At 46.2% G+C, this 24330-nt stretch overlaps 1 protein-coding gene across 1 annotated transcript in view; it reads right to left on the reverse strand.

Moving 5' to 3' along the window:
• The window catches only part of LOC119456512 (amine oxidase [flavin-containing] B-like), a 107922-nt gene that overhangs the window by 21043 nt on the left and 62549 nt on the right, over positions 1-24330 (reverse strand). The window contains exons 2-4 of the mRNA XM_037718339.2: positions 6266-6360; positions 5150-5293; positions 1982-2089 (exon numbers count right to left, since the gene is read on the reverse strand). Coding sequence (XP_037574267.1) covers positions 1982-2089; positions 5150-5293; positions 6266-6360 — 347 coding nt within the window. The remainder of the gene's footprint in view (positions 1-1981; positions 2090-5149; positions 5294-6265; positions 6361-24330) is intronic.

Here is a 24330-nt window from a genome sequence, read left to right on the forward strand (position 1 = left end):
TTGATTTAACACTGCTCGTAATTGGCTTTGGATAATAAGAAATAAAAAGAAAGTGAAATATTGAGAAAATAAGGTCAATGTTGTCGACAGACTTCCCTGAATTTCATGCGTGGGGAAGTGCTTAATATTCCTTCAGTCATGTTATAGAGTCGGCAATGACCCGCCGCGGTTGCTCAGTGGCTATGGTGTTGGGCTGCTGAGCACGAGGTCGCGGGATCGAATCCCGGCCACGGCGGCCGCATTTCGATGGGGGCGAAATGCGAAAACACCCGTGTACTTAGATTTAGGTGCACGTTAAAGAACCCCAGGTGGTCCAAATTTCCGGAGTCCCCCACTACGGCGTGCCTCATAATCAGAACTGGTTTTGGCACGTAAAACCCCATAATTTATTTTGAGTCGGCAATGGGCGTCGGGCTTGTCAACTTTTATTTTTACAGCGTAAGCTGTTAATGGGCTCATTCCAACAGCCGTTTCGAGTCGCGATGATGCCGCCGCCGGCGGCCGCGTAACCGCTATCGCCGGAAACGCGAAAAAAGTGCCCGATTCTCGCCGTGATCGAACGCATGCCCGCTGCGTGGGAGCCGTATACTGAGCCACGCAAGCGCTTGCTATCGCGCCGCGGAAAATACCCTAAGGCAAACGCAGTCTGAGACGACTCGAGCCTCCGCCAGTATGGTGGCGCCATCTAGGTAAGATTCCTGCAAACGCAGCGTCCGCAGGCGCATACGACGATATGCAATTCAGACGAGGCGCGCAATCAACGCGCTCCCGAGCTGCCGAGCCTCCGCCAGTATGGTGGCGCCATCTAGTTAAGGTGCCTGCAAACACGACGCGCCCAACATGTAAATTGTAGTTGTAATGCTTGATAGGGCTCAGCAGACTGCTGTGGAGAGAGCATTACACAAGCCGCAGCTCGCCATCGACGCCGGGCCGACAGTTCACATCGTTCTCGTCAAAACGAGGCGAACAGACTGCCGCGAAGACCCTGTACGTGGTGCGTGGTGCCCAAATTGGAACTACTCTTGAGCCGCTCCACCAGCTTACGCTGTGACTGTGCTGCGTGTTCCGCGCAGGCCTGTGAATTTTTCGAATATCGTCGATAGTTCTTTGGCACCCGCCCTGGTTGCTCTTAATGGCTATGGTGTTAGGCTGCTAAGCACGAGGTCGCGGGATCAAATCCCGGCCACGGCGGCCGCATTTCGATGGGGGCAAAATGCGAAAACGCCCGTGTACTTAGATTTAGGTGCACATTAAAGAACCCCAGGTGGTCCCAATTATTACCGAGTCCCCCACTACGGCGTGCCTCATAATTAGATCGTGTTTGTGGCACGTAAAACCTCATATTTTTTCAAGCGAAGCTTGTATATACGCTAGCCTTCGCCGGCGATATAACGCTAAAACTCCGGTGCCGGAGCGTGAGCCGGTGCCAGCTTAGGCACGGTGCCATCTGCATAGGCGCGCGCGGTCACGCCACGTGTGTAGCCAATCAGAGCCGTTTTGCTTCCACAGGGAAGGGAACGGGCGGGAAAGGGTGTCGCGCGCGCTGCGCCCGCTTCGTTTCCGTTCAGTTCAGTCTCGGAAAACCGATGAGACGGCCGCGCATTGTGCGCACCCCTGAACAACAGGCAGCTCTCGCCGAGTACCGACGGGAAATCGCCCGCGAAAGGGCGCGTCGTCGACGGGCCTATCCTACGGTGCGAGCCGCTGTATAGCTGCGGCACTCTGCCAATGCCCGGCAGATCACATCACCTTCCCTTGGTGACGGTCAAGTCGCTCACAAGAAACATAACCGTCAAACATAAGGTGCACTCAGGACAAGCTTCGTTTACCCCGATCTTCCGGTAGGGGAAGGGCCGACGTTTTTTTTTTTTTTTTGTAATGTCGTTATTTCGCATTACGCCTTTTAGCTGACGGCGGTACTGTTCAATGTGCCGCTGTCATTGAGCAATTAAACCACTAGTGCAGCGCTGGCGTCACTCACCTCTTCTCCCATCTTGTCCAGACTGCGAAAGAAGTTGTTGACGTCCATGTTCACAAACGGGTTCCAGAAGGAAGGGAAGTCTCCCCCGGTGGTCACGTACCGTCGACCCTGTTCGCGAAGCACGTAAACGAAGACGCGAACAAATGCTTTAGGACGGTGGCAGATCACAAAGAGAGCTCGATGCACACGAGTTTTGTAAGGATGACGCCGTAGCTGGTTACATATCGACAGAAACTATCACATGCTGTTGAACACCGAACGGTGCTTGACGCCCCGCCCCGTAGACGCACGGATATAAAGGGCATACAGTAACGGCTCTGCGGTTTCTGATCCAGAAAAATAAGACGGGTTTATAAAATAAACAAATACTTTGCAAGGTTGTCTGTAGGCAACTAGGTTTTGCTATTGAGGTCGGCCGCCGGTGAGCTATAGGTGACTGAGAAGGCACTATAGCAAGCGCCACAGCTCGAAATTCTTGCAACCGCAAACTGCTCGTTTGTAAAAATATTTTTCGCACTGAGTAACGACCATATAAAGCCAGCAGTCAATGAAGCCAAGGAAAGCATAGGGAAATAATGAAGAAAAAGGGCAAATGAAAGTGGACGAAAGGGTAACTTGTCGCCGGTGGGGACCGAACCCATAATGACATTTATGTTGTCCGAAGTAAGGGAAGAGGGTTAGCGTTCAAGTTTTTTACGTATTCTTTTTCTTCCCTTCTTTGAAGACATCCTCCGGCTCTACACCGCACATTTCGGGGCCTTATTATGTGTGCCAAGTTCTTAAGGTGTGAAAGCACTCGCCGGTACTTTTCGAGAATGAATGGACCACATAATTTTCATAATACAGTTTACAAGGGCGTCCAGCGCCGCCCTCTCCAGACAGCATTAAACTGGCTGGACTAAGCGTTTTTGAAAGCGACGATCATTGGGCCATGGCCGTGCGCATCGCTGGCGCAGGAAGCAGCGAGGGCGTTGCTATATAGTTTTCGAACTCGACAGGTCTCTGCGACCGTTTATAGACTTGGTTACCGCCTTCCACTGTGCGAGCAGCTAGTTCTCTATCTCTTTCCTTCTTTTCATTCATTTATCCCCTTCCCCCAGTGCAGGGTAGCAAATCAGGCCTGCGTCTGGTTAACCTTCCTGCCTTTCCTTGCTTTTCTATCTATCTATCTATATATATCTAGATATATCTATATCTATCTATCTATATCTATCTATCTATATCTATCTATATCTATCTATATCTATCTATCTATCTATCTATATCTATCTATCTATCTATCTATCTATATCTATCTATATCTATCTATATCTATCTATCTATCTATATCTATCTATATCTATCTATCTATATCTATATCTATCTATATCTATCTATCTATATCTATATCTATATCTATCTATCTATATCTATATCTATATCTATATCTATATCTATATCTATATCTATCTATCTATCTATCTATCTATCTATCTATCTATCTATCTATCTATCTATCTATCTATCTATCTATCTATCTATCTATCTATCTAGTTGTGTTGCTTAGGCAGAGGCTTCATACACGACGGCTCGGCTTACACTTTACGTTGCAAGCTCCCTTGTTGTGCAGCGTGAAGCTCGCAAGAAATTTAAATGCTCCATGAAGCCACACAGAGTGACACGGCACAATTAGAAAGTAAAATCTGTTTTAAAAATACGTAAGCGCTGCACAAAACCGCACAGAAGAAACAACGCACGTTTGATAGCACGGTTACCAGATGATACCTGCACAGCAAGCGGATAGAAAGAGGCTGAATTAAGCGGCTCGGTAAGACATAGCCCAGAAAAACCGGAATATGATATCTAGGCAACTTGAAATTCAGGCATATGCGTACTTCAAGAAAACATATGCTGGTACGGAAGATATCCACACATAACAGGGCCCTGAAAGACTTTATGAACATAATAATAAACCCCTACCGATAGGTAAACGAGGCTCCTGTGAACATGCCAGACAAATATTATTGCACTGCATGCAGTAGGGAATTTACAATCTCGTGCCAAAAGCACGATAGCCTTGTGCGAATATATATTTTATAGTTCAAAGTGTAGCCAAAGGGAATAGTAATTAGTGTGGAATAATTTCGAAGCAAATAGTTCAAATACTTGTGGAATTGGCTTAAAGCCTTGACACAACAGCCAGATGTTTACAAATTAGAAAATAATTGGTCCTTGCCGAAAAATAAACAAGTTCATCTCAGGAGTCAACTAATTTTCAAAGTGTCGTTATTGAGATATTTTCGTGCACAAATGCAAGTTTAACATTTTTTACAACTACAGCAGCAAGAACATTTGTTTACATACGCTTACTCACTGTCCCACTCCCAGGGCGGCGTGACAGCCTAGTGACAGTGCTTTATGCCATCCCGTCCAGGTCGGGTGTGAGTGACATAGATGTTCTCGCGGAAAGGGAATGGCTTCGCTCGCCTGCACAGCGAGCGCTTGAACTTCTACGGCGTCTACACTGATTGGGAGTTGTTTTGACGCTCCGTTATTTAAAGCTCAGTCTGGGTACAGGTTGCAACAAGGTCCGTCTAATGTGATAGCGTTAAGGGCCCCATGTAGCAGAAAATCCGGCGTCGGCATCTGTGTCGGCGTTGGCGCCGGCATCCGCGGCTGACAAAATCATTCCTAACCACCCCGACCACACAGGCCTTCCACGTGGCACAGAGGCGTTAGTGAACTAATTGAATTTCTCAAAGTAAAATGCGTCTGGAAAATCGTGAAGTACGACTTAACCACAACCTACAGACATGATAGCGTCGGGCTGTAATTTGAATATAAGAGAAAACATAATTCTGTTACGCGGATACTCAAACACAAACACAGTTTCCAGCATTTCTACCATTCATACAGCGGCGCGCCTCGGTCTGTTCCTTGCAGAAACACCATCCAGATGGCGCTCGCCTCCTCGGCAGCGGCGCGCGGATGCGAAGATGGAGAAAAAGAAAGCTACAGTTGCCGGGAAGCGTGACAAGCAGTCAGGGATCTTTCAATGTTATCACGTTCCACTCTTAAAGGCGAAGCGTAAGCGTCCTCCCAATTTTTCGTGACTGCTGTGACGATCTCCCGACGAGTTCCCCTTGTAATTTTTTCGTAAAAGCTACACGGCGCAGGGGCAGGACGTACCAGGATTGTGAAAATGGACCAGTCCTCGTAGTAGACGCAGTACAGGTGCTTCTCCAGGCCCAACTCCTTGAGGACGCGTAGCAGGTGCCGCTGAGTGGCGCCAATGTACGCGCCACCGATGTCCAGGTAACCATAGTGATCGCCCTGCGTGTGTCCATACCGACGAGTGGTCATGCATGCAACAACTCGGATACACGAATCTATCTGCCTGTCATTCCCACGGGTCACAGGAATTGGCGTTCATGTCATAGTCGCGCTCGGACATGTTCTTTCTGTTTTACTTGAAATTGAAAAGTGACCTTTGAATGTTTCACATGATTTAAAAGCTTGAAAAGTGCGCACGATGAGTGAATTCCTCGGTAGGCAATTTCTGTTCTTTCTTTTCACTGTGTCGGCATATTACAAAATCTTAATGCTCGTTTCCAAAATAATAAGCGAGAATTTCTTCTTTCTTTCTGGGGTTTTACGTGCCAAAACCAGTTCTGATTATGAGGCACGCCGTAGTGGAGGGCTCCGGATTAATTTTGACCACCTGGGGTTCTTTAACGTGCACTACAACCCAAGTGATTCATTACTCTTTTATTTTATTAATTTATACATTTCCTAAATGTTGGAAGCAAATATGTCGCAAATATGTCGTCGCCTCCTGCACAACAATAACAATAATAATAAAAAAAGACATTCGACATTAAACTGCGTTGCATATGCACATGTTTGTAGTCCTGTATATTCACCCTGGAACCGTCACTTTTGCAAAGAAATGCACCAACTATAGCGTGGAAACGAGTTATGTTGAATTCTAGAGCTTCCGGTTTATTCCCGCATGTTGGAGTCTGCTGGATCAGCGTACGCATCTGGAGCACTTTGTAATTCAGCACTGGTAGGTGGACAACGAATAAAGTCGGCAGAAGATGCCCAGACGCGGGTACCTCATTTGAAATGTAATCGATTCATCGCGTGGGATCCGAAGCAAAGCGGTAACCACCTGCGCCGATTTTGTCGAGAACAACGAAATGAATGCGCTTCGGTCTTTCATTCACTCGCTGCATTTTGCCACTTGTGCGCCCAAGTAAACTGTCACGTTCATTCTACAGACGATGAGTTTCGATGCCTCACCTGCACAGTGTACGTCCGTCCACCGACGCGGTCCCTGGCCTCAAGCACGACCACTTCCACGCCCTCCTTGCGCAGCTGCCGAGCCGCTGCCAGGCCTGAGAAGAGGAGGAAGCTTTCTTTTGCCACGTGCGAAAGCCGCTCTCGGCGTCGGCCACCCGTGCGTTCAAATGAAGCAGCCTTAGCACCGTCCGATTTGCATATTCAAACACACGTAAGACGTGCTCTTATGAGACAAGTGCTGCGCCGATTTGAATGAAATCTGTGTCGTATGAAAGAAAACGTCAAATTATAATTCATAACGACGGCAGCGTAAGGAGGACGGCGATATTGACACGTGTACTTGTTTATCTTTCACCGGTGGCCGCTTTTCACCGGCTAACAAATGTTAAACGTTATCGCTAGGCACAGGACGCGCCTCCATGTTCTCGAACGTTATCGATGCTTCTATCCGTTGTCTGTTGTCACCGACGGTCATGTAATCTGATTGTATGAGCGACTCGAATTGTCTAGTACTTTCTGGAAGACACGCGGACACCAGGGATTAATCTGGAACCTTCGATGACTCAGGTATAAAAGCCGACGCGTTTCGCCGCTGATCAGATTTCGACGATCGCCGACTGCGTTCGCCGCTATCGTTGTGCTCCGAGTGCAACTTGCTTTTGGGGCACAGGTTCGCCCAATAAAGTCCGTTTCGTCATTCACAGTTTTGCGACTGTTTTCTTCACCGTCACTACTACGTGACAATATAGAGAACAGAAGTACACAGGCCGAGCGCTGAACTTTTGACAGTTCATTGCAAACTGTAAGAAATAAGCACAACAAGCCCGTCTGTGTGCGCACACTCGTACTGCTCGCTTAAGCCAAACCTTTCAAGATGACTGACTCGTACTCAAGCAAATTGATAGAACCAAAGAATATGAAAAATTCATGGTTTCTCAGAGCCTTTGTAAGTTCAAGTGCTTTTTGGCTCATGTTTTTGGATATAACATGCATTCTTTCTTTTTTCTTCTAGAAAATGGCTTACAGCCACATGGCGACAATGCACTGACAGATGGGAAGGCGTGCCTCTTCTCAAGGCAGGCTTGTCCTGTGTACTTCTTTTCTCCGTGTCGCCGTCCCTTTTGCGTTGCCGTCATAATGAACCCGAGTTCAATGAACTCGCCCAGTTTTACACTCTACTAAAGTTAAATTTTAGTGAATCTAGGAAGCAGAATGATTATCTGGGATCTTCGAATGTTTCACAGAAATTGCCCAAAATTTAGAAGTTCACCAAAATACTAGCACGAAGTTTACAAACCCGTAACTCAGCACCAAAAACATATATGTCGCGGTACGGTCAACTGCATGAATCTAAAGCGGATAAATGTGATATATGAATTTGCAGTTTACGTGACAGCGTCACATTGTTTGCAAGGGCTTTTCAAAATGGCCGCTCACAAATGAGTGATATATTTCAGAGCGGTGTATAATAAATTAACTAAAGAAATTATTTTGGGGTCTTACATGCTTGAACCACGATTTGATTATGAACCAAGTCGCTCCGGATTGACAGACGTTGATTACAGAGGGTTTTCTCACATGCACATAAATCGAAGTGCCAGAACGTTTTCGCCCCCATCGAAATGCTGGGCTCGAACCCACGTCCTCAAGCTCAGCAGCGCAATGCCATCGCCGCTGGGCTAACGCGGCGGGTACATGAATTTCGTCCGCTTCAGATGTAATATTATGTGCTGTTTACAGAACTCTGATATAGTTTCTTTTATTGCTGACTTATAAAGATGAAGACCTAATACTTGAGTTATTTGTAACCGGCTGATTAAAAAAAAAATCTAAAGAAATGACTGCAGGTTTGAAATAAAAATCCACTTGCTACAGTTATCAAAATTTAGCTTCCGCCTTTAAACGCAACAAGCCTCACCAAAGTCGTTGCAGTGGTTGCCGAGAAAAGAAATGTCTCCGTTCCGATGTATTTAGACAGGCGCTCCTGAGCTAAAGGCGAGGGCACGTGCCTCTTTAACTCGTCGACGGTAGATTGCTCAATAAGCATTAAGCCAGAGACTACGAAAGCAAGAGCTTTTGCAGAACAGAAAGAAAAAGAGAGACTGAAATGAAGCTGCAGGATTGCGATACGATGCTCCTCGATGGAGTTCGTCTTCTGGTGCGCAGTGTCACACAAGTGTGGCGAAGTCGCCATTTTTCATTGTGTCGTTTATAAGTGGTTCATTGCGGATTGTTAGCGGCCGTCGAGTTAGTCTTATCTCGCCGCTTTCATCGATTCGCTCTTGTGCTCACGGCGACTCCATCATGCATTGCATTACACAAGAAAGAGCGAAATACAACGAGCCGCGGTTCTGCCGCGTTCTTTCGCACTGCTAGAAGATGGCGCTGATCGATGCGCCGAGGAGGCTGGGTGAATATTTCTCAATGCCCCGTTTGAAAGGGGGCGCCAATAGATCGTCATCGTCACGAAAGTGTTCCAGTGGAAGCTGCGGCTGCGCAATCGACATTATGATGCGGCTTTTGCTGGTGGTAAAAACTAAAGTTGCGAAGAAAGATCTTAATGCTGCTCCACGGAAAATAAGGCCAGAATTTAAACGTGCAAGCATGCCATGTGATTATTATTATTATTATTATTATTATTATTATTATTATTATTATTATTATTATTATTATTATTATTATTATTATTATTATTATTATTATTATTATTATTTATTTATTTTTTTAGTTCGTACAGATTAAACAAGATCGCCTGTGACAGGTATAGCGTTGTTCCTGTGTTTCAAGCACACTGATACAAGAAGCGGAAATTATATGCATCAGAAATCGCGATGTACTCAGGGATAACTAGAAAGATTCGCTAATCATAAAACATTATTTAAGTACAGCGCGGACAAACTCACAAACTCTTCCCTGTGAGCAAAGGCAACTATACAGTTGTCTTCGCGATGGCAACAAATTTTCTTAAGAGCACGTGGTGTCTAAAAAGTCTTGTTGCACATACTTAGCGACCTGTAGGCTACAGAGCAGTTCTTTCATGTAGATTCCGCCTCTGATTTCTGTCCTACAGAAATCTGTTTACGCTCAGTTTATGAACAGACAAAGTTTCGTCAAGCGCTGCCGACATTGAGGAGTGAGTGACGCGCCCTAATCGAAGCTGCAGTGTAAAAGTAACCTCCACTCCTGAGCGCCCCTGTCAGTCCTCAAGCTTGTCGTTCGTTGCCACACCGACTGCTCTCCAGTCCCACCTTGTAAAGACAGTATGGCACGAGCCTGTTCTTCACAATACCGAATAAGGCTGTCCTTCGGATACTCCCGTGGACACGCTATCACCTCCTTCGTGACATTGTCTTCGTCTCTGCTGGGAGTCCTCTTACGAGGCCGCCCACTCGGGGCGAACAAACACGGCCTAGTGGACTTGGGCCGATTCTGAGTACTTGCCGCGCCGATAAACACTCGGCGGTAGTCCTGACCGCAATGCGAGTCGCGGGGTCGTCCACCTACTAAGCTTGCAGTGCTGTTATTTATTCCGCTACCCTCTGTGCCTAGGGTGCACAGAAGGGCACAATAATCACAGAAAAGGAATCCATGGATCAGCCAACATAGATCACGCAACTTTGGAGCGTGTCGTTTCCGAATTGTTGCTGTACGTAGCTCGTATGAATCGATGCGAACTGGAAGAAAAGAAAGGGGGGTGTCAGGCCATAATGTTTCACATCTATCTGCTTATGAAGCCATCGTCCCCCTTTACAACATGATAAATACGCAAAATATATATGAACGCCATACGTCATACTTCAATAGGCTGAATAAAAAGACACGTAAATACGAGTTGGGCGCTGTTTCGAATCAGCTGCGGTGACAGGCCAGCAGTAGAGATGCCACGACTATCACTTCTCTCCATTTTGCAGAAAAAGGACAAGGATGAAGGAAGAAAGGACGTGAGAAAGTAAAGGTGCTGCTGCGGTAACGTGCACCAAAATACATAATTAACGGCGTTTCATTCTGTGCCCCAAATAAAGGACACAATGTACAGTTTTCAGTTTGTCTGGTAGATAGTTTTTTTCTCATGTATGAAATGACGGCTACCGTGTGGTAATACATAGTCCAACCTAAGACTCTACCACATACTATTAGTTCAAACGCAGTCGCACTTCTGCAGCATAAGAACAAGACATCTTTAGCAGTATTTAACTTTTTTTCTGCTATCAAGTTGTTTGTCACGGTCAACGAATTATATATATATATATATATATATATATATATATATATATATATATATATATATATATAGGGTGTCCCAACTATCCTGCACCAAGACTTAAAAAAAGAGCAATTGCGTTTCTCAAAGAAAACCTAGTGCATATTGATTCTAGCACAGTGGAATAGCCGCCAGTAATATTTTCATTACTGAGATTTAATTAGGTAATTGCAATTAATTATCTAACTCGGGAAGTACTGTCCTAATTATCAAAGTGCCAATAATAAAATTGTAGAGCAACATGAAAAGCTCCCGATAGAGCTTTCGTTGCTCAATACGTGCTACATAAAAGTGTTTTTCCGAGCGTGAAAGAAGCCAGCGAATACATGCAAAGTGCCTCGAGCCCTCGAGCGGCCAGTCGCGCGGCAATTTCGCGTGTTTTCGCAGGCTTCTTTGATAATTAGGACAGTACTTCTCGAGTTAGATAGTTAATTGCTATTACCCAATTAAATATCAGTAACAAAAAATTACTCGCGGGTACTCTACTGTACTGGAAAGAATATATATGCACGAGGTTTTCATCGAGTAACGCAATTGCGCTTTTTTTAAACCTTGGTGCATGATAGTTGGGACACAGGGTGTCCCACGTAAACTGTGTCAATTTTTAAAAATATGTGAGCGCCACGTAGCTGGAGAGAACCAAGGTAATGTTGTTTGCCGTGGTTTAGAGCAAATCAAGACAATTGTTTTTTTTTTAATTTTGACCAATTCCATAATTACTTAGTATTAATTACCTTCTCGTATATTACAATCAGAGCAAAATTATTCATAAAATTGTAGAACATCATAAATTCCCGATCCATCTTTCTGCTGCTCAAACTTGATACATAAAAGTTTTTTTCCAATCCTGAAATAAGCCCGCAAAGATCTAGTCGCGAGGCACTTTTTCGTGTCTTGTGGGCTTTCTTTAAAGCTTGGAAAAACTTTACTGTAGCACGGGTCCGGCATTTCCAGATGAAGGCCGGACGCCGGTCGAAACAAAGGAAAGATAAAATGTTTTCGTTTCGCGCGGCCTTTCATTCAATCGCCTGGAATCGCCTTTCATTCAATCGCCTGGAATCACTGGATCCAAGGACAAATCTGGCTTCATATACAGGGTGTCCCAGCTATCACGCAACACGATTTAAAAAAAGAGGAACGGCGTTTCGCGAAGCCAACCTAGTGCGTATTGTTTCCAGTACAGTGCAGTAGCCGTCAGTAATTTTTTCGTTACTGAGATTTAATTAGGTAATTGTAATTAATTATCTACCTCGAGAAGTACTGTCCTAATTATCAAAGTGTCAATGAGAAAGTTGTAGAGCAACATGAAAAACTCCTGATACAGCTTTCTGTTGTTCAATACGTGCTACATAAATGTGTTTTTCTGAGTGTGAAAGAAGCCCGCGAATACACGCAGAATTGCCGCACGACTGGCCGCTCGAGGAACTTTGCGTGTATTCGCGGGATTCTTTAATGCTCGGAAAAACACTTTTATGTGACAAGTATTGAGCAACGGAAAGCTGTATCAGGAGTTTTTCATGTTGCTCTACAACTTTCTCATTGACACTTTGATGATTAGGACAGTACTTCTCGAGTTAGATAATTAATTACAATTAATTAATTAAATCTCAGTAACGAAAAAAATACTGGCGGCTACTCCACTGTACTGGGAACAATACGCACTAGGTTTGCTCCGCGTAACGCCGTTCCTCTTTTTTTAAAAATCGTGCTGCGCGATAGCTGGGACACCCTGTATCCCTGTATATATTACTTGAAGGTAGAAATATGTATTTTTGCCGCAGGGTATACTTGAGAAGGTGTTGCACTTCTTAAAAAAAAGAAAAAAAAAAAAACTCTTGAGATAGTTCGGTCTCCAGTCGCAACGTCACAATAAACAGTTTTCTTTTAACAAGTGCATCAACTTCTCAATTATATATATATATATATATATATATATATATATATATATATAATTCTGCTTGTGTGTGTGTGTGTGTGTGTGTGTGTGTGTGTGTGTGTGTGTGTGTGTGTGTGTGTGTGTGTGTGTCTGCTTGCGCGTGTGTGTGCGTGCGCGTGTGCGCGTGCGCGTGCGTGTGCGTGTGAACGAGAAGAAAGGAAACCGAGGGGGCCGATTTTTGTTAGGCAGCTCACATGAAGCCAACAGACAATGACACCTGCAACCGCACAGAGCAAACTGCTTGAAGTTCTTATCTCAATAAAGGAAATGATAAATAAATCAATAAGAGCATGGCACGTGTATTGCAAAGACGTGGGTTCGTATTCCAACTGCGACCTTCTGTTTTTTCAGCCACTTTCAGTTTCCATTCATTTATAATTTCTTTAATTCAGTTACGAACTCAAAATAATTTCCCCTATGCTGTTCCTGGTGTCCTTGATGGCTTCGTATGGTATGCCTCTCTCTCTTTATATATATATATATATATATATATATATATATATATATATATATAGTGAGGCCGTTTGCCTGGGGATGAAACGCGGATGTATAATGATGCTGCACTCCCGCCGTGGAAAGGTACTTTCGTAGTTCCCGACTGCGAAATGTTGTGGCACGATCTGATGTCAATTTCTTTGGCAAGCCATGTCTCCATTCAAGCCTGTGTTGCAGAAAATCGACTAAATGAGTGGATGCCAGGGATGGTACAGCAGTCACTTCCACGTATTTGGACAGATAGTGTGATGTGGAAGTACGGCACCGTGTCTAGGCTGCTTGGGCGAAGAGCGAGGTAGAGGAAGTTGGCAGATAGTAGAACAACTGTCCCAGGAACGGGTGCTGTCTCTGTGTCTCTCATTCCGTTACAATATATATATACGTAACGCCGGAGCGTTGCGGACGTAGAACAACATGGTCGCCCGAACACTGCCTTTAATCTTCGTCTTCCTCTCCTTTTCACGCTATTGCACCGCACCATCCTTGTGCGCTACGTCACACGCTTCCCCTCCCCCCGAGAGAGCGCGTGCTGCAAACAACATGGGAGGCAGCAAGGTGATGATAAATCAAAATATCAAAAGGTGCAGTTATTACAACGTCCTGGCTTTAAACTCATTGCAACTTCCGAGAAATGTGCGGCAGTCCGGTGACGTCCAGCATAGCTCGGGTGGCCGAGGCTGGCTGTGGCACTCCGGACGGCATAGGTATGCCCCGATGAAGGAAGGTTTTGACACATTGCAGCAGTGGGAAATCGGATGTAGTGGGTGTCGACTGATTCGTCGCGACTTGTAGACACGCGGTGTCTCTTGCTCGAACGTTCGATGGACTGAGTAGTCGAGGCGAAGTCTTCGTTCGTCCGGTATGCCGAGAAAGTTCCCGTGTCGTTTTCGTCGTTGTGCACAGCGTTGTCGCAGGAATCTTTGGGATGGGAGCATTCCTGATGGGTGGTGCTGAAGGTGTACTCGGTGACGCTCCTTTCTTGCAAAACACAATAGTACACGTTGAGTTCGCCTTGGATTGAGTTGGCTTGCGCACTGACGTTTTCTTTGCTGTTGCAACTGTGCTTTCGGCGGTGCTCTCTGTCGTCGTCTGTGTCGAAGTCGTCGTCGAGGTAGCTGAAGTTGACCTTGGAGTGACTGATTTCGATCATTCTGATGTGGCAGCGACAGCTGATGATGTCGCACTGCTTCTTTAATAACGCTGGTATCTGGTTGGCATATTCGTGCCGTCAGTGGCAGGTAATTGGCACACTGCTTGCTTTCGTGTGGCTTATCTGGTGGCGAGGGCAGTTTGCCAGACTTCTCAGGATACTCTTCTGAGGTTGCTGCGACGTCATTCAGAATGGACGCTTCTGTAATTTGACAGTGTGCGATATTGCTTGACGCGTGCGAAGCTTCTGAAGTGGCAGCGGCTTGTTGAGGTGTAGTATGCAAAATAAAGCTTGAGAGTCGCGAAGCAGGTTAGTCTCTAGATTTAAGTGACTCCAAATTGTCTTCGCCTTGAAAGGTACGTGCATTGGTGCTGGTGGTTGTATTCTGATTTCGTCTTGGCAGTAAGCAAGTTGGTTTCATTTCACCAGAACTCATTGTTGCTGTATCTTCTCGATTCGTGTTGTTGATACAGAAGTTTGTGTCCATGCAGTTTCGAATTCCTGGTGATTGATCGCTGGAGGATGTCACAGCGGATGTGGCTTGACCATGTTCTTCGAGAGAAGGGTCGCCTGTCTGAGATGTCGTGACATCGTGCTCAATCGTGTAAGGCAGGCACTGCTCAGGAGAGTCATGTGACTTGAAAGTGCGTAGTGGCTCGCGCATTCGAGACGAGCGATGGAATCCGTTAGAAGCTGCAACGACGACATCAGTGCTGCAGCGTGCTGAAGACGTGCATAGTGTTGACTGATGTACGGGGGTCAAGCGTGGTTCAATGACGTGTTTCGAAGGAACGAATAGGCGTGCATATCGTTTAATGCGCAGTGGCTTTTCTTTTACTGGGAATGCCAAGTTCATGCTAGGCATGCGAGTGCGCGTCTTCTTCGCGGGAGAATCACGACAAGGAAAACTCGCCGACGATCTTCCCATATGAGCCTGTTCATTAGTGCAACGTTGTGACTGTGCGTAACTGCATTCGAATTCCTGCTGCTGGTGAATGATGCAGGGGTCTTCATCATATTCTTTGAAGCAACTGATCATTTCATTTTTGATTTCTTTCCATGATTCTTTATATTCAAATACGTGGGTCAGGTAGAACCGAAATGCCTCACCGGTCAGGTATTCATCGAAGCTGGCGACCACCTCCCGTTCCGACCATGATGCAGCGGTTGCGTGGACCTCGTAGAAGCGGAACCAGTCTTCCACGGGCCCATTGTCCGCTGATCCAGCGTACTTGGGGACGTCCAAGGCTTCCGATGGTGTGGTCATGATGCTGGTCGGTGTCGGTGGTAGATCTCTGCGCTTCGGGTTCGCGGCGTGGTGTTTAATACTTGCATGATGATGTGAGCGCGATGCGGTGGCTGCAAGGTCTTCATCCTGTCGACTAGTGTGACGCGAGCAGGAGGTTGCGGACGTAGAACTACATGGTCGCCCGAGCACTGCCTTTTTTTATTCTTCGTCTTCCTCTACTTCCATCTACTATTACACCGTACCATCCTTGCGTGTTTCGTCATATATATATATATATATATATATATATATATATATATATATATAATGCCACCAGCAGCAGTGGGTACAGTGCTAAGAGGCAGGCACGGACAAGAAGAAAGAAGTGCGCGTGCTTCTCCGCCCGCTCGACTGTTCATTTTCACCTTTTTCAGTCAGTCTGACTGCTCGCTCGCGTGCTAATCTGGTTAGTGCGACATCTGTCTTTTTGTCTTTTACTTGGCATTTCTTGTTTTGTTGTTTTAAAATATGAATTTTCTTTAGCATTCCCACTGCCGCCCCATTCTTGGCCTATCCCCCTAAGTGGGTGCGAGCCATAACGGAGGTGCATCATCATCATCATCATCATCATAGATAGCCAGCCCCCAGCGCCGTGCTTTTCAGGAGCCGCTACCCTCAATAAACTTTAGTAGATACCGGTGCGGACTATTCCATCTTAAGCGGGAAGCTGGCGACGTTGCTGAAGAAAGTAATCACCCCTTGGAATGGCTCGCAGATTCGTACGGCTGGCGGTCACATCGTTACTCCACTGGGAACCTGCACGGCAAGAGTTCGGATTCGAGGATCGACATTCGTGGCGAGCTGCCTTGTCCTACGCGCATGCACCCGTGACGTCATTCTCGGGGTTCATTTTCTCCAAGAATACGGCGCTGTTATTGACCTACGGGGAGGTGTAGTCACCTTCTCAGCACACCGAGCACTCGACGGGTACGACCACAAGCGTCGAGACGACGCCCTTCGTGTCTCCACCGAATGTACGTGTTACGCTTCCTCCGCGAACCAGTGTCCTAGTCGAAGTGATGTGCGGTGGAATGCGTGAAGGTGAAGTGATCGCTGAAAGTAACTTATCGCATCGACTGATGCAAGGTGTTTGTGCTGCTAGAAGTGTGCTACAGCTTAGTGATGGCCGTCCTCAGTTGCTTGTCACCAACTTCAGTAACGAGCATCGACACCTGTTCCGCGGTACTTCGATAGCGTTTGCCGAGGAAATAGAGCACGTTGCTGAATGTTTTACCCCTGAACCAGTGAGGATGCCTGACAAGTCACTGGGCAACGTCGACATTAATTCAGAGTTATCTCCAGACAAACAGGCGGCACTGCACGAGCTCTTGCTTGAATTCAGGGCATGCTTCGCAAGCATGCCCTGAATTACCATTAATCGTCGAATAGCCAAACGCAGACAGCAGGAATATTACGCTTGTTCTGTCTTGTGCAAAAAGGGCAGCTAACTATCAGGGACAAGGGATCAGTTTTGAACACAACATCACTAATTATCATTAACGAAAACTGCACGAATAGCCTGTCAACACCTTTAGAGCCTGGTTGCAAACAAACACTTCGAAAATTAGTGGCTGCTGTACGGCTAGCTTTCCAAAAACGCTAAATAAATGGGTGGGGAAAAATGCGTCAGCCCTTCCACTCCGTGAAGATGGTTAACCAGCGAAGCTGAAACGTGCAGCCCCAGTGTTTATCACTGGGTTAATCCCGAGGGTTAATTAAATTATTTCTCATTTATGCGGTTACGCACACGTTCGGCTGCGACGGAGAGAACGACGTCACTGACGGTATGCCCGCAGTCCGCCGTTGTCGGTTGCGTTCGATGTCTCGAGTTTGCTCGGCGGCATGGTTAGCAGCATTCACCCGCCATTGCAGCTTGCGATTCATCGAAATTAAATTGCTTCAAAATTAAATCTGTCCGTTACGTAAGACAATGAATGGCACATACCCCCGTAAACGCGGCCTCCTTATTATGACGACAGAAGAGAAGTGAAATTCTACGCGGGAATGATGAGCGGCAACGCAGCCAGCTGTGGAAGAAGACGACCACGACGAACGCAGGAGCAGTGGCACGAGCGCGTGCCAAGCACGAGCACGAGCGCAATCTGAGGGGCGCCAACGAGCCAGCTGCGGAAGAAGACGACGACGCTCGAGCCAATGCTGACGATGATAGTTTCCTGTACACTGAGAGTTAGATTATGGGGTTTTACGTGCCAAAACCACGATCTGATTATGAGGCACGCCGTAGTGGGGGACTCCGGAAATTTGGACCACATGGGGTTCTTTAACGTGCACCTAAATCTAAGTACACGGGTGTTTTCGAATTTCACCCTCATCGAAATGCGGCCGCCGTGGCGGGGATTCGATCCCGCGACCTCGTGCTCAGCAGCCCAACACCATAGCCACTGAGCAACCACGGCGGATTTTCCTGTACACAGGCGATTTCACCCAGCCATATACGATTTCGCGTAGACATATAAAGCTTCGCTTTAAAATGATCACAATTTGTAGAAAAATAATAACTGCTGATGAACGTGTGTGCCGACACCTGTACAAAGGCCCGTTGTAAAGAAAACAGCACTGGTTGTAGCGTACCGTAAGATCCCGAGAGATAGCCCACTAAAATCGTGAGAAAATCGAGTGAAAATATGAGGTGGGCTAACTTTCAGTATCAGTAAAAAGGTTTGCAGAAAAACGTGTGCAGATGGGTTACATTTCGGGGGTGGGACATTTTTCGGGATTTTACGGTAAAAGATAAAACTTCTACATGACTATAGATTGTCAAATACACTTAATGATTGACTACAAGCAAAAATAACAGGTTGTCATGCAGGCTACCGTCGCGAAACCAACAACGCTTGCATTACCCATTTTGTTTCTGCTTTTGTTAAACGTTTGTCATTGATTCACTATTGATAATTGCGATACTTTGTTTAGCAGACGGATAAGAGTAACTATACTTTAACTGCCGGTTGCGAAATATTTAAGTAGCTCTAATAATTAGACTATGATGAATAGTTAATTTTCCGACAGGAATTAATATGAATATTTAGTGTAACATTCGATTCGTATTCTAAACTTCGTATATTCACCCACCCATAACATATATATTGTGATTGGAACTACTCGAACCCTGTGATCCGAATCATGCGTTTCTGGGGATGACATGTTTTAATAGCAATACCAATGGTTTAATAACGCAAGCATGACTGTGTGAATACCAGCGGCATGCGTCGATCATGCATCAAACTCCGGTACCGTGAGTCTCCTTTAATGCTTAATTTTTTATTTCGTGCTCACAATTAGCTACAGCGCCTAAAAAAAAAAAAAGAAGCTAGTCATGATAACCCACGTTCTCAGATTTCTCGCAGCGAAGTCATTGGGTGCGTCTGTGATGGCGATGTTCCAACTCTATAACGCACTGTTTCGCGGTTTCCTTCGCTATGTTCGAGATTAACAGAAACTGCAGGGAAGCATCCTTGGGCCTCCTCTTTTTATAGCCTACATAAATGACCTAACTCGCATTTATCCCGACGCCAAATACGTTCTATATGCTGATGATGTCAGCATATTTGTTTCAGCTGATGACGGTATAACACTCCAGGAAAAAATGAACGAGATTCTTGCGAAACTTAAAAAAAAAAAAAAACTGGTCATGTTTTAATAATTTAAGCATAAACACAAGTAAAACAAAGGCGGTATTATTTAGAAAGAAAAATAAGCCAATAAACGATCATTTGCGTCTTACGTATGGTGGTACGGAAATTGAGCTAGTAAACCATATAAAAATTCTGGGAGTTACGTTTTCAAGCAATATGCTATGGAACAAACATATCGACAGCGTGCTGAAGCAGTTATTGCGCGTTGTTGGTATGATATATAGCTGCAAATCAGTGTTGCCATTTAAAGTTAAGCTTTTACTCTATAAATCACTTTTTTTTTATTCAGTCCTAGCCTATTGTTTTCTGGTATGGGGCTCCACAACTTCTACGAACTTGCAGAAATTACACCTGATGCAAAAGAAATATATTAGAATGCTTTTTAATTTACCGTATGATGCCCACACAGGTGAATTATTTCAAAAGGCTGGAATGTTACCCGCCCATAAGCTCTACACTTTTAAATTAGCTGTAGAAATCAGGCGCGAAGTGAAATAAAATCGACATTTTCTATACGACCTTTGTCATCTACAGCAGAACATTACAACTTTTCATACACGAAATAAAGAACCGTGGAAAGTGACAAACCCGAAGACAAATTATTCTGAAAATAAGCTATCCTACATAATACCTACATTACTAAATAAATATGTGAAAGCTGGTATGGATTTTCTTCAATGTACTCCGACTGAACTGCGCAAGCTGCATATGCTAGATTTTTAAATTACATTGGCCCTTTGTTCACCTTTATCTTGTTCTTGTGCTTTGTGTGATTATGAGACTAAGATATTTCTCTGTATTTTTTAAAAGCAGGTTTGCTGTGTGTTGAATTTAATTGAAATTGCTGTATGTTGTATTTTATTGTAATTGCCGCTGCTGACTGTTCTGTACAAAGGTAACTGTGGGCCTTTGTCAAGCTGCCTCTACAAAGAGCAGCTTTTACCTACAGCTTCCTTCATCACTGTGATGAAAAATAAACATTATTATTATTATTATTATTATTATTATTATTATTATTATTATTATTATTATTATTATTATTATTATTATTATTATTATTATTATTATTATTATTATTATTATTATTATTATTATTATTATAGCTTGCCTCTGTGCAAGTTCAAGCTCAGCGAATAGTATGTCTTGGCCTTCCCAGGTGTGCATCCACGGCAGCAATAGCCCTCGCGCATGACCACCCAATTAATATGGACATTCAAGCCGATGTTTTAGGGATCGATGCACATATCAGGCACTTCGCCCGACTTCCATCGCATCATCTCGCCTCTCTTCCCGCCGCCAGACCTCGTTCAGCGTTTAGCAGGATTATCGCCGCCACCGTCGAACTTCACGCCTGCAGCATGGCCGCTGTCGTGCCTGCATCCACTAAGCCCTTCTTGTAATTCCCGACATCAAAAAGAAAACGGAGATGTCACCTTTCGCCTTCGTACTTTCATTCCTGCATGACAAGCACAGAATCCGCGTTTACACGGACGGTTCTGTCTCCTGCTAACGTTCAGCTGGAGCAGTGCTAATTCCCACGAAATCTATCATCATCCGATTCAAGACCGCTCGCATTACATCATCGACGGCTGCGGAACGCGCAGCTATCCGTGCTGCTCTGGAGTTTATTGGTAACGAATCATCCCAGTGATGGTCCATGTTTTCTGACTCGAAGGCAGCTCTCCAGTGTCTGCTGACCCATTTCAACCACGGACCTAACGTGCAATTAGTCGCCGACATCCGACTACTTCACGATCATGCAATCGGCAAGTGACACTTCATCACCTACCAGTAGATACCGTGTCACTGCGGAATTTCTTGAAATCACAGTGCGGATGACGCTGCCCAATCGGCCCACGGTGGTGCCCTTATTATATCAATACCACTGTCGAGAACATATGCAGCTACAAGGTATCGCTCCCTCGCATGCGAGCTTACACAGACTGTGTGGAACACCAGTGATTTCACCAACACACGTCTCCACAGATTGGATTCACGTCTGCAACTGCGTCTTCCACCAGGGTTACCACGAGCGGAAGCAACACTTCTGTGCCGCCCGTGGCTTGGCGTGGCATTCACGATCGCCTATTCGTTCCGCATTGGAATGGCCGACAACCCCGCTTACGACAACTGTGGCTGCGAGGAGACGGTCAAGCACCTCCTCTGTTCCTGTCCCCGTTACAATGTGGCAATAAAAGTGCTCGCGACCACGCTCGAAAAAGTGGACGATCGCCCCTTCACAGAGGAAAAAGTTGTAGGAACTGGTCCAGACAGGTTTCCGCATTCAATGCCTTAATGGCTCTGCTGAAGTTCTTAAGGGCTTGTGACTTGTGCGACCGACTTTGCAAGTTGTCGCGCGTAGAAACGCGTTATTTTGTGAATTTTTCTCATTTTATTTTTTATTTGGTTCTTCTGTCACCTTTTATTCCCTTTACCCCTTTCCCCAGCACAGGGCAGCCACCCGGTACTTACACTGGCTATCCTCCCTGTCTTTGCTTCCGTTTCTCTCTCTCTCTCTACATCACCCATTCCTGAGTGCAGCTCTTAGGCGCCCGTTCCTGCGGCGAGCGTGACCGAGCGAACGAGCACAGCGAAAGATGAAAGAGCGAACGCGGAGCGGAAGAGGAGGAGGGTATGGCGAAAGCATGAGAAGAAAAGCATAGTGCGGCGACGATGGCTACGAGATGGCGCCAGAGCAGTGCGCGGGAGGTCTGTCTGCGGCGGCTGCTGTGAATCGCGCCACGCGCTACCCGTGCTCTGTCTCTCGCAATCTCCAGATTAACGAGGCAGTCGTGCCACGCTTCTCTCCATGTGCAACGTGTCGCACGAGACAGATTGTCCACGCCAGCCAATATGTCGCGAAATGAAATCACGTTTCGAGCTGCGCTCAAATTACGCATTAGGGAGTACCGTAATCTTCGGTGAATTTTTATGCAGGTGAACTCGTCGGGGTCACTCAGTGGCTATGATGTCTCGCTGCCAAGCACGAATTCGCGGCTTCGATTCCCGCTTCACTTCGAAGGGTGTGAGATGCTACATTTCTCGGGTATCATGCCTTGAGTGCACATTAACGAACACCAGGTGGTCGCACGTGAGTTGCTTCGAGACCTATTTTAATCATATAATCTTCTTGTGTGGCACCGACGCCACGCCGCCTGCTTCGCCCCGCCATCGCTTTCGCTGGCAAGTTCACCATTAGGTCCTATACCGAACTAGATAACGCCTTGCCTAATTAACTCTATGGCTGATTGGCAAGGCTACTACTTATACTGTGATTGCTACCATGTAAGGTCCGTGGCCAGTTCTTTCATGTGTTGCAGTCTTGCTGAACGACTGTTTTCTCACCAAAGCGAGCTGCCGGAGTTTCCGCCGAGAACGCCGATGCAGCGCTTGGGGCGAGCACCCGGGGAGCTCCCTCTTCCCGCCTCAGTGAGTCTTCGTGCCGACGGCAGTTAATTTGGGCGCCGCGTCGGTCCATTGTTTGCTCGTAGCAACGTAGTCACGAGCCTCCTGCGTTTTATGAGTTTCTGCATCGGGTGGTGTGTTTGCCTGTTTCTTCATGCTGCCTTTTTTTCCTCTGACACGAACTACGCTAGCGCGCTTTGGCATTCTATACGCATGGCCGCAGGCGGTAGAAGCACGCGCGCATTGCTGGAGTTTGCACCACACGCGCGAAACAGTGATCGCATTGGTTCAGACGTGAGAATATATAGCTGCACCAGAACAGAATGAACGAAAAACAATAAATGAATGAATGAATTTGAAAGCGAAGCTTTCTTTGTCACTTCTTTCAACCTTTCCATTGCTGCTGTCTGGCACACAGCGTCGTTCAGAAAGGGAACGCAGCAGGGAGGAAAGGTAATGCGATAAACTCGTCTATCCATCGCGTTGCCACAACGTTCCTGTGCTCCTTGCACGTCACCACCATGCCCTCTAGACTGCTGCAATTATAAGTAAGCTGCCCATTGCAGAAGCTGCAATGTTTACCTTTGTACTAACGCGCAGCAGTCCAGAGGGTATACGTAGATATAATAGTAGATAGAGAAGGCAGAGAATTCAGGCAGAGAAAAATAATCACCATGTCAATTTGTCAAGTGAACAAGTAATGCAGGGTGCGCAGACGCAAATCGCCGCTACATTAAAGCATCACACCGCCTGTACGACTCTACGGAAACGGCAGCCCATCAAATCAACACTTCTTTACCGCCCCAGTAGCTTTGTGACTATGGCGTCGCTGGACGTCGCGGGTTCGCTCCCGACCCGTATTTCGACGCAGGCGAAATCCAAAAATGCTCGTGCATTTTGATTTACGTGCACGTTAAAGAATTCCAGGTTAAATAATTCCAATTTAAGCGGGAGTCCTCCACAACCGCGTGCCTCATAATCAGACTGGGTTTTGCCCATAACGCCCCATCATTTAAATAAAGTTCGACACTTGCACGATGCGATACGTCGCGTGAGGCAATGACAGTGCGAATCTTCTCGCAATTAAGCTATGAAAGGTCAAACACGTCTCGCTGTGCGTTATGTGTACTACGTTGACAAACACAAGTGGTGCACGCAAGGTCACATCTAGCATCAACTCACCACTCTCGTGTTGCACTAAATGCTGAATAAGTTAAGGATTTGCCAATCCGTACAATTTTATTTAATAATAATAATTGAAGCATGCACATAGTGGGATGCTGCTTTCGGAGACAATTGGCCAAAGAAAATTGCGCCTTATAGAAAGTTGAAGCAAAGTGTTACAGTTGGCACAGGCTCGATTCCTCGAAAAGAACTTTAAAAAAAATCGCAGTTTCGCTCGAAAGGCGACGAACTGATTTCGATATCAAGTTAGACAGCTGCACGAAGTAAGGATAGTAGTTTTATCGGCCGTATAAAGCTGTAAACATTTGCTTACGAACAGAATTACCAAGCACGGTGGCACGCGCGCACAGGTAATCATGAACACATCTCGCTCGATGACCGCGGAATCTCGCTGTCAAAACGCTGGAGTGATGAAGCGCGGCGGCAGCAGCGAGCGAATTGACCTGCGTGCTGTCTCTCGTTTCAGCGCGAACTAAACGCACAGCGCATACGAAGCTACCGGCCCTCGGCGCATGCACTCTGACCACATCGCAGATCGCTTTGAAGATGAGGCGATGAGGCCCGCGCGGGCGGGCACTTTGTCCACATCGTAGACCGCTTTCAAGATACGGCGCCCGCGAAGCCGCGCCGTAAGCAGCAGCCGCCGGTGTAGAACGCCCCCCTTCCCCTCTCCCTCGCCTACCCCCGTG

The sequence above is a fragment of the Dermacentor silvarum genome, chromosome 6, assembly GCF_013339745.2.
Source record: "Dermacentor silvarum isolate Dsil-2018 chromosome 6, BIME_Dsil_1.4, whole genome shotgun sequence".
NCBI lineage: Eukaryota > Metazoa > Arthropoda > Arachnida > Ixodida > Ixodidae > Dermacentor > Dermacentor silvarum.